The 22458-nt window shown below is 48.0% G+C and overlaps 1 protein-coding gene across 1 annotated transcript in view; it reads left to right on the top strand.

Annotated features, from left to right (window-relative positions):
* The window catches only part of DNAAF5 (dynein axonemal assembly factor 5), a 47058-nt gene extending 29015 nt beyond the window's left edge, over positions 1-18043 (top strand). Inside the window, exons 10-14 of the mRNA XM_004385974.2 lie at positions 6910-7057; positions 10658-10808; positions 12013-12169; positions 15152-15343; positions 17071-18043. Of these exons, the coding sequence (XP_004386031.1) occupies positions 6910-7057; positions 10658-10808; positions 12013-12169; positions 15152-15343; positions 17071-17207 (785 nt within the window). The 3' untranslated portion in view covers positions 17208-18043. The remainder of the gene's footprint in view (positions 1-6909; positions 7058-10657; positions 10809-12012; positions 12170-15151; positions 15344-17070) is intronic.
* The last annotated feature ends 4415 nt before the right edge of the window (positions 18044-22458 follow it).

Here is a 22458-nt window from a genome sequence, read left to right as displayed (position 1 = left end):
GGCCAGTATCCTCCCACCCGCAGTATTGACCCAGAATGACTCCAGACATTATAGAATGTCCTTTTGTGGGCAAAGTCAACCTGGTTGAGAACCCTAAATTAAAACTATATATATATGTATGTATTTTTAAGGCCATATCTCAAAAAAATAATGTTGAAAGAAAAAAGATTACATGTAGAACACTATGTGTACCCCAATGCCAGGTATATAAATTAAACAAATACAAAATATTTCTGGTATAATAAAGGAGTCCTGAACCCAGGTGACAGGTTATTTGGACACTTGGCATGTATTGTTCTTTCCATCCAAAGCATCTTTAAATCCTATTCAAACATGAATCTCACGGAACCCCTGGTTACAGAGTCGGAGAAGACACAGCAAAGTCACTCCTCTCACGGAGTTTGCTGTACAAAAGGTCTGGAGACAGAAGATACACGAATATACACTGTCGGGTGAGGACTGGGCCGTAGAGAACAGTAAAGCCAGGTGAGGGGTGCACACAGCTCCACCACCACCAGGAACATGCTCAGTCTCTACGTCTGCATGTCCTTCAAATACTTGTTTCAGTTTTGTCATTGGTTGACAACTTATTCGTTAATGCAGCAACTCAATAAATAAATGAAGATACTTCATCTACTTAGAAATAAAGATTGCTAGAGACCATTAAAAATCCTTGCTGAAAACTTATCTATTCAAGGAAGACAATAACTGTTAGGTACAAAGAGTCCTGGAGTGGGACTTTCAAAAATATAGCTCTTATTTTGGCCGTCACATGAATAGATAATATGCATACCCATGTTCATTGCAGCACTGTTCACGATAGCAAAAGGATGGAAACAACCTAGGTGCCAATCAACGAATGAATGGATAAACAAATTATAGTAAATGCACACAGTGGAATACTATGCAATGATAAAGAACAATGATGAAGCTGTGAAACATGACATGGAGGAATCCGGAGGGCATTATGCTGAGGGAATTTAGTCAGTCACAGAAGGACAAATATGGTATAAGACCACTATTATAAGAACTCAAGAAAAGGCTTAAACATGGAAGAAAACATTCTTTGATGGTTACGAGGGTGGGGAGGGAGGGTGAGGGTTATTCACTAACTAGATAGTAGACAAGAATTATCTTAGGTAAAGGGAAGGACAGCACACACTACAGGGGAAGTCAGCACAATGGGACTAAATCAAAGCCAAGAAGTTTCCTGAATACAATCAAACATTTCAAAGGACAGAGTAGCAGGGGCGGGGGTCTGGGCACCATGCTTTCAGGGGACATCTAGGTCAATTGGCATAACACAGTTTATTAAGAAAATGTTCTGCATCCTACTTTGGTGAGTGGTGTCTAGGGTCTTAAAAGCTTGCAAGCAGCCATCTAAGATGCATCAATTGGTCCCAACCACCTGGAGTAAAGGAGAATGAAGAATACCAAAGCCACAAGGAAAAGTATTAGCCCAAGAGACAGAAAGCGCCACATAAACCAGAGACTGCATCATCTTGAGACCAGAAGAGCTAGATGGTGCCCGGCTACCACCAGTGACTGCCCTGACAGGGAACACAACAGAGAGTCCCTGATGGAGCAGGAGAAAGGTGGGGTAGAGAACTCAAATTCTAGTAAAAAGACCAGACTTGACGGTCTGACGGAGACTGGAGGAACCCCAGAAAGTGTGGTCCCCAGACTGTCTGTCAACCCAGAACTAAAACAGTTCCCAAGGCCAACTCTTCAAACAAAGATTGGACTGGACTATGGGACATAAAATGATACTCATGAAGAGTGTGCTTCTTAGCTCAAGTAGATACGTGAGACTAAATGGGCAGCTTCTGTCCGGAGGTGAGATGAGAAGGCAGAGAGGGTTAGGAGCTGGTTGAATGGACATGGGAAATAGGGGCTGGAAAGGAAGAGTGTGCTGTCACAGTATAGGGAGAGCAATTAGGGTCACATAATGTGGTATGTATAAATTTTTGTATGAGAAACTAAAATATATATATATATATATACATAGCTCTTATTTTGAAGTTTTGCACTAGCCAATTGGGGAACCTGAGACAAGTCACTCCTTAATTCTTTCTTCATTTGAATTAAATTTAAAAAATTCTGTCTCCTCTAAGCTTCAGACTTCGCAGGACTTCCCCCTCCCCTCCTCTCTGCTTCTCCCTCCCTGGCTGCACCAAGTGCTATCACTGTGCTCTGGGTTTGAAGGACACTACCGTGTCCTTTCTGTGTGTCATGTGAGCAGTGCTTGTTGTTGGACAATGCCAGGGACTGGAGTGGTTCACCTTGGTGACCCAGGGAAAACTCCATAACCGTTCGTCAGTTGTATGCAAAACTGTGTTTCCAAATTAGAAAAGAACACTAATGATTGCCAGCTTATTAAACATCTCGTGCCAGACACTGTTTTAGCAGCTCATCACAGCCTCGTAGCTATCCCTTCTGGTAGGAACCAGCAGCCTCATTTCGTAGGGCAGAGAGAGATTCAGTGACTCGCTCAGGTCACACAGGTGGTAGACTGAAGTGCGAGCAGGTAGCCATTCCAGAGCTGCCCCTGGTCGTTTCAGGAAGGCCCATCGTATTCATAACAGTTTCACAAGCCATGTGACCCCAGACTCCACCTTACATACCAGGAAGCCAGGCGAGCAGACCCTTGAGACCAGCCTCACACACACGAGCAGCAGCTGAAGTAGCTCCCCTAAGACTTGGGATTCCTACTTGCAGTTGTTAAAGGTAGTTTCATGTGGTGTTGGCATAACTGATGGGCAACTTGGGAAGCACCGTTATTTGGGCCTACATCTCGTATCGCTCTCCAAAGCAGGAAGGTGTTGGCAGTATAATGCTGAGCAGTGAGAACTGGTTATAAAACGGATTCATGCTCCTAGCCGTGTATTCCCACAGCCACTTCCATGTGCCTGTGCGCGTGTGTACGTGTGTGTAAAAACCTCCAAGGAAGTACACGTGGTATTTCTAGTACAGTGTCCTGGGAGCATGCTTGGCTTTTGCCTTCCAATTTATTCTCTGTTTTTCTATATTTTCCAAGTTTTTTATAACGAGCTGTACTACTATAATAAGCAGAGAAAACAGAAGTATTAAAATAATTTTTAAGTAAGGAATGTTTAATTCCTTATTTACAAAAGTTGTGCAGCAAGATAAGCTTTTAAATTTAATTATGAAATATTTTAAACATACAGAAAGGGATAACTTTCTAAACTTTGAAAATATAGAGGGGAAAACTACAAAGGCAGGAAGTAGATTTGACTATGTAGATGTTAGAAACCAAAGGGAAGTAGACTTAGGAAAATTCAAAGTACATACAACAGCGCTGAGATCTTTGTTGTATGAAGATGAAAGCATTAGCACCTCAACAAATAGACAAAAAATCTAGACTGTAGAGACAAGTAAATACAACTAGGAAATAAATAGAAAATATTCAGCCTTCCTAATAATAAAAAGTATGAGTTTAAAACTATGGGGTGCCATTTTTTCATCTCCAAATGAGGCCAAAAAATAAGTCTATCATCAATGTTATCAAGCTGGAAACGACATTGCTGGCAGCATTTTAAATGAGCACAGTTCTTTTGGAAAGCAATTTAACATTATGTTTCTAGAATTATCAATGCATTCATACTCTTTTACAATTAAATTTATGGGAATGTATCCCAAGGAAATAACCCTAATTATGGAGCAAGCCGTATGCCCAAAACTGTTCAACACGGCATTATTTAGTAGCAGAACTTGGAAGTGGCCCAAATATCAAACAGGAAGTTAGATACATAATGACATTCCCATGCAAGTAATGCCCCAGCAACCCCTAAAAACAATGATCTGAATCCTTGATAGCAACCTAGAAAATGGGTGGTGTATCGTGAATCGAAAAAAGAAAACTGAAGGCAGAATTGTAAGTATGTTACAAGTATGAAAAATAGTACCGGGGAGGGGAAAAGGCGGGGATCCTCGGACTGAGTTTTGGTTTGAGGGGTTTTTACGTCCTTAACACCCATTAGCCACTTCAGAAGCCACAGCATTGAGTGCCTGAGCCGGCAGCACTGACGGTGGCAGGAAGGGGGGTTAGGCTGTACGAGATCAGTGGGGCACACTTGGCAGATGGGGCCTGACATGCCAGGCCTCCAGAAAGCTCAGAGGCCAGGATGTGTCTGTGAGGGAGACGTGGTTTGTTAGCGTGGGGAAGGCAGGTCCAGTGCCGATTCCCTTGTGCCGCAGGAGAGGAGGGAGCTTTTGGGCAGCGGGAAGACTCCGACTTCTCTCTCCGTACTTGCTCCAGCCCCAGCACTACCCCCACGATGCCTGGTGTGCCATCTGCTCCCCACAGACAGGGAGCCCCCCCCACACACACACACAGCTTTGTGAGCTGTGGGGGCTCGTTACCGTTTGTGGAAACCATTCCCGGTTGTCTTGTCTGTTGTCTTTGTGCTTCTCTGAGATTCACAGATGACCCTATCCGTTGAGAGTCTCTGATAGAAGGAACTGCCCAGGCTCTTGGTGGCAGGGGCCCAGCTCCTCTTGACCGGCTCGCTGTCCTCCTCCAGGCCAGTCCCCTTTATGAGGTGGGATGGTGGCATGGCTCCACAGGCTCAGGAGCAGCACACAGGCAGATGCGTCCATGTCCTTACAGCTGGGACTCAAGGAATCAGTTGGTGTCCATCCCATAGCAGGGCACGGCCACAGTCTACCCGACCGCCCCTCCTCTCACCCTCATCTTCAAAACATTCTAAACTTGAACTTGTCTGTGGAAAATGTTTCACTGTATGTATTTCATTTTAAAAGATGACACTAGAAAAACAAAAACATGATTCTCAGAACGTCAGCTTTCTAGCCAGCTTAGACAGTGGTAGCCAAAGGCTGCTGCCCAGTGCTCTGTTAGCTACAAACCAGCTTGGTATTTGGTGTTGTTTAACATATTTCAAGTGATTGATTAAGAAAAAAAGAAAAAGACTGGCTATATTGAAAACAGCCCATTCTTTGGTCTTCCTTCAAAACCTAGTCATGTCTGTAAGGTACACCCTCTACCCTCGTGAGGTAGAGACCACGCACAAGGGAAGCAGCAGCCCTAGGGACTATCGGTCCACAGTCTTGCATGTATTCTCTTTAATTTCCTGAGAGGCTTTTACTTTCTCAAGTTTAGATGTTGAGTCTTTAAGCCCTTTACCTCCAGTTGTTGGTCTCACAGTAGCCGCCTTCCCTCTGAGGCAGCTTCCGAGGGGCAGTGCTGCAGCCCACGTGATGCCCATCGCTCAGACAGACACTCTCCTCTGCTCTGTGGGCACCTGCCTTGCACTGCCTGTTGCGAATTTGATGTATGTTGTTTGGTGTGTTTTCTCCCAGAGACTGACTTTAACACATTATGTAGTACTTAGTGTTGAGTATACCTTCCTGGATACTTAAACTGACCTATCTTTGCCTGAATGGTGCAAACGTTTAAGTGCTAGGTTCCTAACTGAAAGGTTGGAGGTTCGAGTCCACCCACAGGTGCCTCAGAAGAAAGGCCTGGTGATCTAATTCCAAAATCTCAGCCACTGAAAGAAAACCCTATGGGGTACAGTTCAACTCTGACACATATGGGGTTGCCATGAGTCAGAGTCGACGGCAACTCGTTTTTACACCATAAGGTAATGATAAACATCCTACCTGTTTGAGGAATTCTTTATTCTCTTTATTTTTCTTAGGGACCATTTGTTTAACACAGACTTTAAATATTAACAATGACTTTTGGTGCCAAGTTTGTAAAGAATGGCTGATGAGGTGTTCAGGTGGAACCGGGTCCTTGCGGCAGGGCGCCATGGCTGGCGCTGACCCTCACGCCTTTCTCCCATTCCTGTGTTTTCTCTGTTTTCCTTTGTGAATGAAACTCCTCAAATAGTCCTGGGAGGCTGGTTTTCTGGAATGCCCTCACCCTTCTCCCCTGATTGAGAAGTTTCTAGACATTTATCTTTTGTGCAGCGTTGAAAGAAAACACATCATCACGAGCCTGGGCCAACCCTTGTGCTCACACGCTCATCAGCCGTGGTGGCTCCCGGTTGCACCACTGTGGCTTTGCTGTTCTCATTTTTTGTTGTTTTTTCACTCCCTACCTGGGCCTGACTTTTCTCTGCAGGAATCTGACTCTGGTGCTTTGAGACTCTGTGTCTTAAAAGAGCAAAGGTCTAAGTTGCTTTGCTTGTTCCCTAACTTATACAGGATTAGCCAAATGTGTCACAAAACTGAGGTGGTTTGCAGGGGCCCACGTTAGTTCTGCAATATAAAGTCTTGCTTGCTGCCCAGGAGCAAGTGGGAGGTGTTGGATGGCCAGTGTCCTGTGCACCGTGTTCGAGTCTAACACCAGAGACTCACTTCATTTCAGTGAGTTTCCGGAAAGGAACCACCATCACCTATGTTTACAATCTCATTACAGCATGGGGAAATCGCATCCATTTTTTCACTAACATTAAGCTTGAAAAAGGATGGTGGCTTCAAAATTTAGGGGCAAAGCTTGAACAACTTAGATATTTTGAATAATTGGTTTTAATCGATCTTTAAAATATTGCTTGAATTTTTCTTTACTTTGATTTTCCTAAAAATATGGGAAAGTAGAAAGTTTACGTGGTGAACAGTAGGAGTGACGGGGGTGGGGGGCAGTTAAAGTTTTCTCAGTGGCCTTTCTTCGACCATCTACTCAGTGATCCAGAAAGGAGGACCGTGATGTGAAAGGCCGGCTGCAACAGTGCACGCTCTGCCAGGGCTTCCTCTCCCAGGGTGTGACTGGGCGTTATGTGCTGTGGCTGGAAGCACGCCTGTCCTACACTCTATAGGAGATCTATCTCTAGGTGACAGAGTCACCCTCTGGGTGCAGATGTCCTGTGAGGAGCCACTGCAGCTCGGCCCAGGGGACCCCCACCACCCATGTTTCTTTTCCAGGCCCCGCTGTGGGAGAGGTCCTTCGGTACCTGATCCCCACCCTCAGGAGCTGCCTGCAGCCCAGCAGGGACCCCCAGATGCGCCTGAAGCTTTTCTCCATCCTGTCAAAAGTACTACTGAGAGCCAGGGAGACAGTGGACTCCCAAGGGTAGGTGTGGGCTCTGCCACGTGCAGCCCGCTCAGCGAACTCAGCTGGGGACCCCCACCGTAGCCCACCCAGGGCTGAGGTGGGGCTTTGAGGGATGGTCCGTGGTCTTCTCAGAGGCCAACTAGGTAAACAGTGGCCCTGACAGTGAGTGGCGTCCTCCTGGGTGAGTGGTCGGCATTTAAGACAGCCAGAGAGGCACTAAATCAAAGTCGTCTTGGTGAGTCATTAAAATTCCACCGAGTGAAAAAGTTTTAGGGGACGTTAACTATGAATGGTTTATATATTAGCTGGTCTCCATTTTCAAAGCCTGTCGGTACCTTTCAAAGCTAACAAAGAATTGATTGAATCACTACTGATGGTTGAGGTGTTAGAAATGCCCTTTTATTGTCTAAAAGAGATTGTAGGTGGCAGGAGAACGCTAAGGGCCTCAATGTCACAGCTTTGAAGCAGGCGAAGAAGAAGAGACAGCGGTTCTGGTGTGCATGCTGACAAGTCCAGGGACCTGGGGTGCAGCCCTGCACCCCCCAAAGCCATGCATCCTGGGGGGTCCCCCAACAGCAGCACCAGGACACATGAGCAGATCCCACAACAAAACATTAGAAGGATCCGGAGCCACCGTGGAGACAGTGCCCTGGGCGGGTCTGACTGCACGGCAGCTCTCGGGACGTAACATTTTTCTTGTAAATCAGCAAAGCACCTAGAGTAAGCCTCTATTCCCTGGCCTTCAGGTCCCGTCCCGACCTTCATCCCCCAGCCCTTGGGTCCTGTCCTGACCTCTCCCCCAGTGAGTCCTATCCCGACTTCCATCCCCCCAGCCCACAGGTCCTGTCCTGACGTCTCTCCCCCAGTGGATCCTATCCCGACCTCCAAGCTCCCAGCCCACAGGTCCTGTCCGGACGGCTCTCCCCCAGTGGATCCTATCCCGACCTCCGTCCCCCCAGCCTTAGGACCACGTCTCAACCTCTGGCCTGCAGGTCCCATCCCGACCTCCATCCCCCAGGCCCGCAGGTCCCATCCTGACCTCCGCCCCCCAGCCCGCTGGTCCTGTCCTGACCTCCGCCCCCCTAGCCTTCAGGTCCCGTCCCGACCTCCATCCCCCCGGCCTGTGGGTACTGCCGCAACCTCTGTTACCCCTGACCTCCATCCCCCCAACCCATGAGTCCCATCCTGACCTCCACCCCCCAACCCATGGGTCCTATCCTGACCTCCATCCCCCAGTGGCTCCCATCCCAACCTCTGGCCCCCCAGCCCCTGGGTCGCATCCCGACCAGGGTGCGGGTTGGAGGTGGGGCTGCAGTGACTCAGGGCACCTGTCCTTTCTGTGGCTCAGCAGGAGGGACTGCCATGAGCCGAGTGGGCTTCTAGGGAGCAAACCCATCAAGAAAGGAGTGCTTCTTTGTGAGTGACCTGTTAAAAGGCTTCAGATAGAAACAAACAGTCTGGTCACTCAGACGTTCACTCTGACTGTAATGTGCATCCTCTGCTGTTGGGCCTGACACCAGCTGGTCATATCACAGGAAACTTTTTTTCCTGATTGTCGGCAAAAGCTTCGTGGCTTAGGAGAAACATAGAAGGACATGAGCATGACACGTGGGCAGCCACCCCACAGAAGCAGGTGTTCATGTTGGCGATGCACTGGGACTGCGCTGGCAGTGCCTGTGTGCACTGGCCCCTTATCCTGCTCCAGACCCCACGCTCAGCCGCGCTTCTGCTGGGAACCATAAAATGTTAGAAGTTGTACCTGAGAACAGAGTTACCTCCATGAAATTCGGATTTCAGGTTTTAGGTAAATTCCAAAGGAAATCACACTGAAGATTTCTTATAGAAAGGAATTAGTATCAGGAGAAGTGAGTTGCTCAAATTACCACTGTTTTAGTAAACTTATTAGCTATGTTCACAGGCAAGAAGGATGGGAAAAAAGGATCCATGTGGTGCTGAATTTTAGGATTCCAGAATGGTAGAATCATAAAATGGATCGTTGACTGTTGAGATAGAAACGATTGGAAGGGCCCCATTGCTGGCATCATCTCTCCAAAGTGTATTCATTCATCTGTCAACAGGAAATTACTGAGCACTTACTGCATTCGGGAACTACACTGTGGGAGGCAGGAGGGAGAACTGGAGTGCCTGAGGGGCCAGCTTTTGGAACCAGGTTTCTATTTTGGATGCACAGGTAGTCAGAAAGGTTCCCAAGGAACAGCTGGTGAGGGGGGCGCTCCTTAGTTTGAGGCATATTCACCGTTAGGGGATGCCCTGTTGAGCCCCCCCAGTCCAGTTGCCATTGAGTCAACTTGACTCATGGACCCCACATGTGTCACAGTACAACTGTGCTCCATCAGGTTTGCAATGGCTGATTTTTCAGAAGTAGATCGCCAGGACTTTCTTCTGAGGCGCCTCTGGGTAGGCTTGAACTACCAGTCTTTCAGTGAGCAGCCAAGTGTGTTAACTGTTTGCATCACCCAGGGAGTCCTGAGCCCCTTTAAGTGGGTAATTACCCCCTTTATAAGTAAGGGGCCTTGCACACCAGTCCCTGCATCTGGTCCCCCTGCTGGGCCTCCATCCCAGGCCCTGTCAGCCGAGCTGCCATGTCAGTGGTGGGCTTCCCTCCCCTCCAAGGCCACCTTGTTTTCTGTGGTCACGCAGTGAGGGGTGCCTCCATGTGCCGGCCTTTCTCCTCATCAGCCATCTGCCATTGCCAGACTCCTTGGAGGGGCCAGGAAGACATGGAGTGCCAGAGCCATCTGCTGTTGCCAGACCCCCTCAGAGGGCCGGAAACACCTGGAACACAGGGGCGGGGGGCCTGCAGTCAGCGTTGGTTCAAAGCAGTGGAGGGGGGGCCCTGCAGTCAGCATTGGTTTGAGGACTGGGAAATCAGGGCAGCCTCAAAACAAAATTTTTATTTAAAAATTGCTCACCAGTAAAGGTGATATGGGCAATTTTAATAAACAGCTCAATTTGATCTGGTCTTCTCTTTGATGGAGCAGGGCCCCCCTCCTCCCCCGAGCAAGGTTTTAGAGGAGATGGTTGGGGTCTTCTTGACCCAGGGTTCTCTGTGGACAGGGGTACACGGGCCTGCACAGGCAGTTGAGGTTTTGAAAGTAGCATGCTTCTCTTTGCTCCCCACATTTTAGGAGTTCAGGTCAGCGGGTTCTGGTTCACTAGGTGCTTGACCTGGCCCCTTCCAACGGCCCCTCCTGGCCAGTGCCCCAGGCAGGGGGCTGCCAGCCCATGGGCTCTCCAGGCACTTCAGTAGACCACCCTAGAGACAGAGACTCAGGGTTTCGGCCATTCCAGACATTCCTCTTTTAAATCTCTGTGCAGGCAATGACAGCTCCTTGCTTAAAGAATAAAGCACACTGAAAACCTCAACTGGATCCGTGTGCATTGCCCTGACCCAGTTTGCTCTCTTACCTTCACTAGGAGCAGAGGGTCCCCATCCACAGCTGCCTCTCCAGGGAGTAGAGGGCTCGGGCTCTGGTGCCAGCGTCCAGCTTTACTTCCACTTGTTCTCTGTCTGGCCCTCCCAGCGCACAGGTCACCCCAGATGAGGTCCCGTCAGAGGCTGCGGCCTCCTCACTGCTCCCTGTGCTCTGGCTGCAGGCAGTTCCATGGCCATCTCAAGATGCTGGTGACAGACATCTTGGTCCCCAACCTGCAGTGGCACGCTGGGAGGACCGCTGCAGCCATCCGCACAGCCGCCGTGTCCTGCCTCTGGGCGCTTGTCAGCTCTGGGACCCTGTCAGCCGAGCAGGTATGGGGCACCCAGGCTGTGCAACATGGGGCTGGGTGGGGGCACCCAGGCCATACGCAGTGGGGGCCGGGCTGGGAGGGGTGCCCTGGTACCCACAGGGCAGCGTGACTCCAAAGGGGCTCCACAGATGTCCCAGCAAGTCTCTGCAGTGTGGAAACGTGGAAACAGGCATTTGTGCAGAAGGCTCAGGCAGCTGACACATCTGCGTGGTTCATTCTCCTCATGGGATTTGGGGCGGGGGGGCGGGACAATGGCGGGCACTGGTTTCTCAGCCTGCAGCCTTTGAGTCCTGAGCTCTAGACCAGGGGTGCGCTGCTTGTCCCACAACTCAGTCCATGAGGCAAAACACTTTCTAAGGCAGATGGTGGGCAGGAAGAGGAACACGGCAGCGCCTCGGTGGGCGGGGAGTGGAGCCGGGGGTGTTCAGTGGATGGGGAGGGGAGCTGGGATGCGGCATTGGGCAGAGCAGTGGTCTTACAGAGAGCAGAGAGATTTGCTCTGAACACATTTCCTGTCCTGCAGCAGTTAGGGATTTGACAGTCAGGGACTCAGCAAGGGTTTGGTCTGCTTGGCTTAAGTTCACACTCTGAAGGTTGCTGTTTGCAAGACGAAGAATTTATCCTCAGGGCTTTGTACGGAAGAGGGTAAGTGCTTTGGATTTCTGCATTGTTTTTACTGACCTCTCCAGTTAACGCAGAATCAGAATGGGACAGCAGTGTTGCCGAGACACTGATGTGCCAACATTGCTTTGGGCTGAGGCATCACGTGAATGTGTGCTGTCAGCAGCTGCCCTGCAAGCTGCTTACGTGGCATGAGCACCACCTCCTGGTGCACCGGAGGGTTGTTACTTAAGTTAAAATATTCCAGAGATTTAAGTGGACCCAATATGTAATTGCGGTCATAAGGAGTATGCCACGAATGATCTGTGCCTCACTAGGGATTTGTAGATGATTTTTTTTTTAATCAACTGGTCAAGTTAAACAGAAAGCGTTCAGATTATCCAAACTTTAAGTCAAAATTCATGTTACTTCTTGGGTAAAAATTTCAAAATGGCATTCCAAATTCCATTGTATCCATCCAAAACCACATCTTCTTCTTTGCAGGCAGGAGTGTACACGTGGTGAGTGAGGGTGGTCTCCGTCATCGGGGCTGTCTAACTGTGACTTCACAGGTGAGCACCTCCTCTCTCTGCTCTCCATTGCAGATCCTGGAGGTGCAGGGGGCGTTGATGCCACAGATGGTGACCACCCTGGAGGAGGACTCCCAGATGACCCGGCTGATCTCGTGCCGCATCATCAACCTGTTTTTACAGACCTCTGGTGACACAAATGAGCCAGAGAAGCTCCTCAAGATCTACCCCGGTAGGGCACCTCTGTCTCAGAGCATGTGTGTGTGTTTAAAGCTGACAGCTCTTTCTACCTTCTGACTGCTGGTCAGGTTGGTTCTCTGAGCCTAACACAGCAGTGACAGATAAATTGTCACTGAGTGAGTGACACAGCCACACACAGAGAAGGATGAACGTCTTGTGGGCCAGAAATGGGGGCACTGTGAAGACAGGCATGGGGCTCAGCCTGCCCGGAGGGCAGGGCTGCAGGGAAACTAGGTGTGGGACGAGGTCCTACCTGTGGAAGGCAGGCTGCGGAATGGGCCACCACCAAGTTGAGGACCCCAGGATGGGCAGAGACAGAGCCATGCAAAGGGGCCCACGCCATGCCACTGTAGCCTGGCCTGGACACAGTGCCATCCCAGAGCCTCTGCCTGTTGGGAGCCCCAGCTGCCAGGGAAGCCCGCCATATGGACCATGGTTGGAGTTGGGGTTGGGGAGTGGGTAGCGGCAGGGCTGTAAGATAGAAGTCATCAAAACACAAAACACTGAAAAGAGCAGTGAGTGCAGAGAGGGACAGTCCCATCACCCGAGGTGAGCCAGCACACAAAGGTGCCTGAGGACATACGGAAAAGCTGACGTTAAGGAGGTCACCAACAGACCCAACAGTTGGTAGAGAAGACATCATGATAGAACTGTCTCAGAGGTAGCTTTTCAGAGTGTGTTTAGGAGCGTCAAAAAGCTGAAAGAATAACATCCATTAAAAAACAAGTGGAGAAACAAATAGGCAGACAAGAATAAAGAACAAATGGATATGAACAACAGTCAACCCAAAATTCTAGAAAATGCATGGGAGTGGTGCACCCTGGTTTCAGGACAGGCTGGGTGAGGCAGGATACCCAAAGCCTTCGTATGCATTCATTACATTTTATTTCTTGAGCTGGGTAGTGACTATAGAGGTTTTTGTTATTATCTATACTTTTTATATGCCAGAAATATTTGGGAATTTTTAAAAGGTGAGTTTTAAGAATTCTTGGAAATTAGAAATACAGTCATTGAAATTTAAAACTCAATACATTGGATAAACTCTGGACTGAACACTGCTGAAGACAGAATTAATGAATTGAAAGATAGTAATTTGGAATTCACTCAGAACATAGCACAGAGAAAGATGGAAAATAGGGAAGTTGAGCCATGGAGTATAAGCAAGAGGCTCCAGCATTTTTCTGAGTTCCAGAAGAAAATGGAGGAATGGTGGAGGGTTATAATATTGGAAACAGTAGTGAATCGAAGACAGACGTGAATTTTCAGACTGGAAGCGCATACTGAGCGCCAATTAGGAAACCAGTAACCAGTCCTGAGTGCGGTGCCTCCCCACATCTTTCAGGTTTGTTGTTGTCTGTGTAGCAACAAGCATTGCATTCCTGCTGGCAGTCTTCATGATTCTGTTTCTGAAGATTCAACCGGGGTGATTTTTGACTACCAGGATTAAGTGGGGTTTTGCTCACTTTTTAAAACAAAAAAAATTAGAGACTTTGAACCAGTGAAGAGGCTGTATGTTAGCGTGTGGTTGATTTTGTTACAGAATGATTCCTCCTGCGCTCCTTTGGTGCAGTCCAGTTCTGTGCTTATTGGGCGGTGTGCCAGAAGAACTATTGCCCGCTTGGCCAGAAAGGGCCAAACTTCTGAGCCATGCATAGAGCCTCTGAGGCTTTCCCGTGGCAAGCGTTCACACATGCAAACATGACAAGCACAAGCTCACGCATCCTGCCTGCGTGAGTCAGTGGGTGCACATGAAGGTGGCCTGAAGCCATCACAAAAGTGAACTTGCAGGCAACCTTGTATTTCTAGAGTAGTTGCCATCGTGTATGTGAGAATACGGTCGAGAATTATCCAGCATTGGCCTGACCCAGCGGAAGTGCCACGTCCCTCATGCACTGTCGTCCACAGACTGTGGACAGGTCACGTTATATCCCTGACTCAGGGCCTTCATCCTTGAGGTGTCGATAAGAACAGTGTTGCCTCGTCAGTTGTTCCAGCGTAAAGGAGGGAATGCCGCCTGGCAGGCTCCCTGTCCTCTGGTCCAAGATTTGTAAGCTCGGGAGCTTCACCAACTCCCCTCCTCCCCCCAGGGCCCAACACCGCCCTGCTCACCTGGAAGTCTGCCCCCTGTGGGCCTTCTGGAACATGGATGCTTCTGTTCCTTTAAGTAAACCAGGACAGTCTTGCCGTGGATCCCACCCCTGGTGTGGGGTCCACACTCAAACCCACGAGCTCTAGCGCTGGGGAGACGCCTTCCTGCCGAGCCCAGGGCTCCTCCTTGGCTGCTGTCTCCTCCCCACCCATCTACTACACATGTTCTGTTTGATTGTCTGCTGAGTCGCCAAAAGTTACCCAGTAGTAGGTGCCAAAATCTTACAAAAATTATGTAAGAAAAGCATAAACTTGATAAAACTGTATCCGTTTGCTTTAAGAGTTTCTGCCCAATGGGAAGATTGTCATTGTTTCTGTTTTTAGCAGCAGGGAGGTCTGGTCATGGGGTTCATCGGGAACAAGACACTCCAGCTAGTGGTGGCCGTGCCACTGGGCCCTTGGCTCCATCCTGCACAGGGGCAGGTGGCAGGCTTCATCCCACAGCCTGTCCCTCCAGCGCTGTGGTCTTGGGAGTGGGGTGGCCAGGTTGTGTTGCCTGTGGGTAATGAGCTTTGAATCCTCTCAGGGGCCAAGGGGTGGGGGAAGCGTTTCACAGGTGAGACAGGTACAAGCAGTCCAGCTCTGCCAGGCCCACACAGTGAGTCCTTAGAGGAGCCACACCAGAGCCCGGTGTCCACACCCTCCCTCTGGCCACACAGGACAGCAGGAGCCACACCCTCGGTACCTGTGTGTAGGCCCCAGGTACAGAACTCTCCCCACAGGCTGGGGTTCCCTGTGACCCTGAGGGTGAGGGCTCCACTATGTGAATTATCTTTGATGGAACACATCTCTACCTCATACTCTCTGTCCTGGCCACTTCTTCCAGAACTCTTAAAACGCGTCGATGACGTTTCCAACGAAGTGAGGATAGCAGCTGCCACCACCTTAATCACCTGGCTGAAGTGTATCCGAAATGATGACAGCAAGTCCTACTATCAGAGTAATATCCAGTACCTGTACAAGGAGCTGCTCGTATACCTCGACGACTCGGAGCCAGCCGTCCAGGACTCAGTCTTAGGTGAGCTTGTAAAGATGTGCTTGGCTCTGTGCTGTCTCTGAGAGCATTAGAGTGCTCACATCTGAGCATTCGGTTACCACACCTCAGGGCATCGGCCTCGGGGCACAGCAGATACCCCTAGTCAGCCAGCTTGGGACCCCTCGATGCTCTTGTTATTGGAGATCCCAGAGAAAGTTTGCATGTGTGGGTCATGTCTCTTGATACTTGCCTTATTAGAAATTAAGAAAATTCTAAAGTATTTATTCATTTGTTTAAAATACTAGTAAACTCATTACATATTGACATAAATGTCATGTTTTTGAAAAATGTACTTTATAAAACAAGATCATTAGCAAGAAGAGTGACATGGTTTTACATTTCTGCAAATCTCTAATGTCTGACTTAATAGACAACTGAATTTTTTCTTATCTACTCTGCACTTAGTTGGTTGTGAATGTTGTCCTGGCTGAAGTATATGGCAAAAGGAGTTAAAACTGTTAAGCGCTTGGCGGCCAACCAAAAGGTTGGAGGTTTGAATCTGCCCAGAGGCACCTTGGAAGAAAGGCTGGCAGTCTACTTCCGAAAAATCAGCCACTGAAAACCCTATGGAACACAGTTCTACTCGGACACACATGGGGTTGCCCTGAGTCAGAGCTGACTTGACAACTTTTTTTTTTTTTTTTTTTTTTAATGGAAACAATCTGGCCTCATGCAGGTACATGGTTGGAAAAGAGAGGACTCTGAGCCCAGCCAGTGGAGCCGGCGCTCATCTCGTGCTGGCAGCTATTGTAGCATCACACGCGTTACGCAGGGTGTTCAGAGCTGTGCACACGAAGACTGAGAGTTAACAAAATTAACTTTCCCTGTTTCACTGAGGGCATTCTTAAGTGAAACTTACATTTTTTTTTTCTTTTTATTGTGCTGTAGATGAAGGTTTACAGAGGAAATCAGTTTCTTGTTAAACAATACACATATTGTTTTGTGACATTGGTTGCCAGCCCCACGACATGTCAACACTCTCCCCTTCTCGACCTTGGGTTCCCCGTTACCAGCTTTCCTGTTCCCTCCTGCCTTCTCTTCCTTGCCCCTGGGCTGGTGTGCCCATTTAGTCTTGCTTTGTTTTGTGGGCCTGTCTAATCCTTGGCTGAAGGGTGAACTTCAGGAATGACTTCAGTACTGAGTTAAAAGGGAGTTCAAGGGCCATCCTCTTGGGGGAAACTTACATTCTCTAATGGTGAGCCTGCGGCGATGAGGGATGTGAGGTTGCTGTACAGCTGGGTACCCCGTACGGCTCATGCTCACAGCAGTTTTACCCTCTGTTGCTTTTGCGCTGGCAGTTTGAACACAAGCCCAGTGCGAGGCACGTGAGGCCCTTGTGCTGTTATGGAAACATTTGGACTCGCAGACCCCCGGACAGTCTTGGGACCCTGGTTTCTCGGCACATTCTGGGAACTGCTGCTTTCAACAAAACAAAACCTGCTTCTTAGGCAAAAAATGCCACTGAAACATCCTAGTGGGTATTTGGGAGGTGCCTCTATTTTATGGTCTGCCAACAAGGCCAAGAAGTTGGACTCTGGTTGTTTTTAAGTTCTTTTTGTCCACATCGTGACTGTTGTAAAACACTCTTGTAGATGTTTTAGCTTTAATATGAAGCATATCTGCATATTATATTTGAGAACTTCAAACAAAGGGTAAGATTGATTCGACACTTCTTTCTGGCATTCTCACAGTTTTTTGCTGTTTTCCAGAGGTGCTCAAAGAGGGCAGTGTCCTATTCCCCGAGATCCTGGTGCAGGAAACTGAGGCCGTCCTTCACAAGCACCGCTCCCCCGCCCTCTGCGAGCAGCTCCTGCAGCACGTGCAGGCCCTGGCAGCTGCGCACTGACGGGTTGTCAGAGCACCTCAGTCCAGTGTCGGGAGGTGGGAGCCGGTGCCAGCCTTTGTCCTTATCTGGACTGGAATTTGTGCCTTCAAACATCTTAAACAGGGCACCTCTTCATCAACAGCAAGCACATTCACAATTGAGACAATGACAGCAAAAAGAATGTAGTCCCCATACAGTGTGTCTCCTGGGACAAGTGTTCTAGCCCAGCCCTTCCTGAAACAGCATTTACCAGTGGGATCTGTATTTTTATGTCTGTTCATACAGTTCATTGAGAGGTCTGCCAATGATCTACAGGTAATTTGAAGTTAAAACAAAATGGCAACTAGCCAGCCTGGCAGCTAGATCAGCTCTACTGTTATTTCCTTTTTTAGGCACAAGTGCGGTACTAGAGTCCCTAGGTGACTGGTTCTGCCTGCTGAAATGCCAACCAAGAATGTTCTTGACTATTTTTAAAAAGCCAAAGTAAATACAAAGATTTTTCATCTTTCTTTGGGTTCTAGCTCCTGAAACTTATTATCTCGGTGAGCAGACCAAAAGGAATTTGAAATCTTAAGAGCTGTCATCCATGAAATTTCCCATTTTAAATATACTGGAATTTAAAGTGTTATGTGGATGCAGTATTTTTTCTGTAGCCAGTAATGCTTATAGTCTTGAAAATAAAATCAGATATAATTTTGGTTTCCCTCTTATAACTAGCAGTAAATTATATTTTATTCTCTAGCACTTTCTACACCCAAGTGCCTAAAAGATTTAGTTTCAAATGGGTATTGTTTCCATAAGCCAATATTTATGTTAACCTAAGAGGGAAAATGCTGTGTATTTTCCAACAGTCAGATATTAACATTTATGCTTTGGTGTTTGAAATTTTAATTAAAATTATTTATTATTACTTTGTGTGCCTGTCTTTGTGCCTGTCTAAAAAGGTTAACATTTTTAGAAACAGCTAATTTTTTCCCTAGATAAACCTCAAGATGATCCAGCCTGAAGAATTCTGGGCCCCTGGCTGGGAGGGCTGTGGAGTCTCTGCTTGGTGTAGCATCCTCTCTGGACACCAGGTGGCAGGAGCGCCAAACCAATCCGGACTTCACTAGGGCATCCCTAAGGTTGCTCTCAGGGTCCTACCTTGAGTGGAGCTGGGGAGGATAAGGCCTGGGGAGGGTGATCTGAATCTGCACCATAGACTTCAGTCCTTACAGTCCAGGCCCCGTGGAGATAACGGCCCTTGTGCTGCATGTTGGCACCACCATTCTGTTCCCATCGAAGTCTCTGAAGTCATTGTCTTCAAAACTGGTTTCTAAGCCCAGTTTCTATAACTGATGACCACAGGGTTTAGAATGCCCTTTAAATATGCTCTTCACCAATTCCTTAGTTTCCCTTTGCCCTCTTTCTCTGCCATTTTCTTGAAGGTTCCTTGAGAGTTGGAGTCTGTGGTCTTCAGGTTATCAGGCCTCAGCCCAGACCTACCTTGTCCCCTCTGGGGTGGGCCCCAGAAATCAGCCCTCCAGGTGATACTGATGCATGAGAATCTCTGCCTGAGCACCAAGCATTGAACCATCCTGCTCTCTCTTCTGTCTTTAGTCAGCCATTAAGTGCCACAAGAACCAAAAATTAATGGCAGAGAGCTCAGATGGGAGGACAAGACGTGCTGAAGTATACGCTCCTGGTCAGCAGTGGGCCTGCCTTGTGAGAACGGGTGGGTTGCTGTGCCAACGTTCTGTGGCTATCCGGCCCAGCCACCAGGCTGGCTGACATAATCTGCAAGTGGGAAAATGTGGAAAGAAGTATTAGCAGTGCTTTTTTAGTTTCTATACATTTTTAAAGAAATACTCAGAGAGCATTACAGTGAATCGGTGCAGCTTGGCACAATGTTAACAGGTTATATACATGTTCAAAGAGAGACACAATTTCAGTCTACAAAGGGTTAATCTAAACTGAGAAGCACCATGTCCCTCTCCACTAAATTCTTTGAAATTACTGTAAACTCTTCATTCAACTCAGTCAGCAAACATGTATGTAGCCTCTGTCAATCATGTGGCAGGTGGTGGGGAAGTAGGACAAATAAAATGCAGCCCCTGAAGCTTACTGGAACAGCTTTCCTGAGGTATAATGTACATACCACAAAATTCACTTGTTTTAAGGGTGAGTTTTAGTAAATTTTGATGAGTTTTAGTAAATTTACAGAGTTGTGCTACCACCACCACAATCCAGTGTTTGAACACTTCCTTCAACCAAGAGAATTCTGATTTGTAAATCAGAAACCCAATTGACAGTGGGTGATGTTCTTGGCTCACAGGCCAGCACACCTGTTTGTCCTACATAGAGAAGCCTGTTCAGGATGTCACAGCAAAAGGTTTATTAAAAGTTTGTCTTGCTAAAAAATGAAAATACAAAGATCTCTAAGTGTTCACAGCAACTTTATTCTAGCCCCAAACTGGAAGCAATCCAAATGTCCGTCAACAGTTATGAATGGATAAACTGTAGTATACCCATGCAATAGAATACTACATTGCAATAAAAGAGAACAAATGAATAATACACACTGCAACTGCGGATGGCTCTCAGACATGCTGAATGAAAGAAGACAGATGTATGACAGTACATACTGTATGATTCACATGGAATTCAAGTAACAGGCAAAGCTGTTCTACAGCTCTTTATTAATCACTGAATCAATGATGTGTATATAGGAGCTCATTATGCTTTTCTATTTGTGTATGTGTGTGCGACATGTTTCATAATGAAAGTATTAAAACGTTAAAAAACAACCATCTGGCTGAGCTTGGAATACAGACCCTACAATTGAGCGCTCTGGGAGGCTGGCTCCTCCAGGCAGGAGCAGGAAGGGTGGTGTGCCCTTGATCGAAGGCTTGTCTTTCCACTAACAGCTACCTCTCGACCAGCCTGGGAAGTTAAATTTTCTCTAAAAATAACTCTCTTCCTGACTTTTCCCAATTTCCAGGATTCTGTAAAGAGCTAGAGTCATCCGGACTTCGAGGCACTGCCCATGGGACATCAGACATAAGAGAAGGACATCACTGGGTGGTTACATAGGGTGATAGGCTTTCCTTTGTTGTCTTCCAGACTTTGAGTCATTGATCATTTTAAAAGCATTTTAAGAAGCTATGGACGGTGATGTTGTGGACAGCTCTTGGTATCACAGAGGGGACCCTGTCAGCCTCTCTCCTTTGACTTAGGCATGTCCTTGGCCCTTGTACCCCAAGAGCCTCTTTCCTGTGACTTCCTATAAGAAAATGATGGTGCCAGGAGCCAGTCTGGACACTGAGGCCTGGAACCTGCCCTGAGGACAAAAGGACTTACTCATCTGTTCTTAGGCTTCCGCTCAAGGATTTTCTTAATGACTTAGAAAGCGTAATTTGAAGAGACAAGGCAGTTGCTGGTTCTTAGTTGACAGCAAATGGTAACTGTAGATGGAAGAATCTATTTAGAATTCAGGTGTTCTCCTCCTGGCCTAATTTCAGGCACTTTTTTTTATCCTTTAGGGCTGTGTGTTAGTTTCCTTTTATTTCTGTTCTTCAGAAAGTGAGTTGACAGTTTTGGCCAAGATAGAAAGTAAAGAGAGGTGGTAACAACAGCAAACGTAAAATGAGGGACAGGACGATGGCCTTTTAAACTAGCATAGGGAAGTGGGCTTGGTGCAGAATGTTGACACTTTTTTGGACACTCCAAATGACAGGCATTAGAAGTGAGGTTTTCATCTTTGAGTCCAATTCTTTGGGCTCTATGTCCACGCCACGGTATTTCAATTTTAATGTAAATACACGCGCCAATCCTGCTGACCCTGCAACTGTGGCTGACAAAGGCTGTGTAAGGAATGGCTACAACCTGTTGGAAATGGTTGTCCTGGAATAACTGCAATTGCCCTTGAGAAGTGGCCTTGGCCTTTGTCTTAGGGTGACAGCTTTAGCCACTAACACTTCCCATCAAAGTCCTTTAGTATGTGCTTCTTTCCCTAAATAATGAAGTAAAAATAATTTGTTTTGGAAAGCACTGTGAAAATTTCACATACAACTTAAAATCCTTGATAACATTTAATAACAAAACCAAGATTAGGAATTACTATTTTGGTGTAGAAAATTCCTACTCACTAAGATTCCTAGTCATTCCAAGTCACTGAGTTGTAAGAAGATAAGGTATTAGTGTCGGGATAATACCATATTTTCTTACTGAGCCCAACAGCCGACTTCCCTCCCCCGGTACAGATGCCCCAGGGGCCTCTCCCTTATCATTTAGCAACTTGGTCTTGTGAAATGAGGCACACAAGATTCTCGGTGATGTTTGTTCCAGGGCAGCTGAGGGATTTCTGTGCCCTCCTTAGACAGGGGAATGCCATTGGTCCCTGCCAAATAGACACTGGACAAACAGCTACTGCCCTTCTTGCCCACACTTCCCAGTGTTTGGCCTCTTTGTGTATGTTCAACAGATGCTCTCCTGCTGTCACATTAAAAAGAAAAAAGTATGAGCACAGAAGTTACAAGAGTTTTAGTATCAATGTAGGCCACTGACTTGGTGACCTTCATGACCCCTCTGCCTGCTGGTATGGTTCTGCCACCTGTTGCCAGTGTTGGCGCCCACCTGCTTCTAGAAGCCACGGATCAGCTGTTGTGGGTCTGTGAGGCGAGTTTGCCCATGCTTGTTCTCGAGGTAGGGGAAGGTGAGCATCCACTGGCTGCTGGCTGGCCTGCAGGGAACCCCTCACCAGGTGCCCACATTCCAGAACATTCTTCACTTCTCCAGCCCGGGGGTAGGACTCAGGGATCTCAGAGGCCCAGGTCCGATCTGATTGGCAGCAATGGGCTGTGCTCACCACGGTCTCGGGTGCCGGGAACGGTAGTGCCTCCATGTACAGATGCAAATGTGGACCCTGACACCCAGACGCTGGCATCCAGAGCCAGGGAGCGTGAGCTGCTTTCCCAGCCTCCCTTGCAGAGTGGCAAGGGCACGTGACCTGGACTTGGCCAATCAGCGTACCTGTCCCGGTGATTCGGGCATTCCATTCTGGCAGGTGACAGGTGGCGACACCCCAATGTCGGGGCCCTGAAGAGGCTGCGGCCCCAAAGGCGTGGATGGCACGCGGTGATGGTCGCTCTGAGCGCCTGGGGAATGCTTCTGGCCACGAGGCCTCAGATCCTGGGGGGCACCTCAATCTCTGAGCCCCTTTAGTAAGTGCCCTTTCTACCTCCATGACCGGGCTGCACTCTGTCAGGAGAACACACTAAAACACTAAGGTAGC

This window comes from Trichechus manatus, unplaced genomic scaffold (genome assembly GCF_000243295.1).
Source record: "Trichechus manatus latirostris isolate Lorelei unplaced genomic scaffold, TriManLat1.0 scaffold00151, whole genome shotgun sequence".
Classification (NCBI taxonomy): domain Eukaryota; kingdom Metazoa; phylum Chordata; class Mammalia; order Sirenia; family Trichechidae; genus Trichechus; species Trichechus manatus.
Note: the sequence above shows the minus strand (reverse complement) of the source record. Positions and strands in the feature narration are given on the sequence as shown.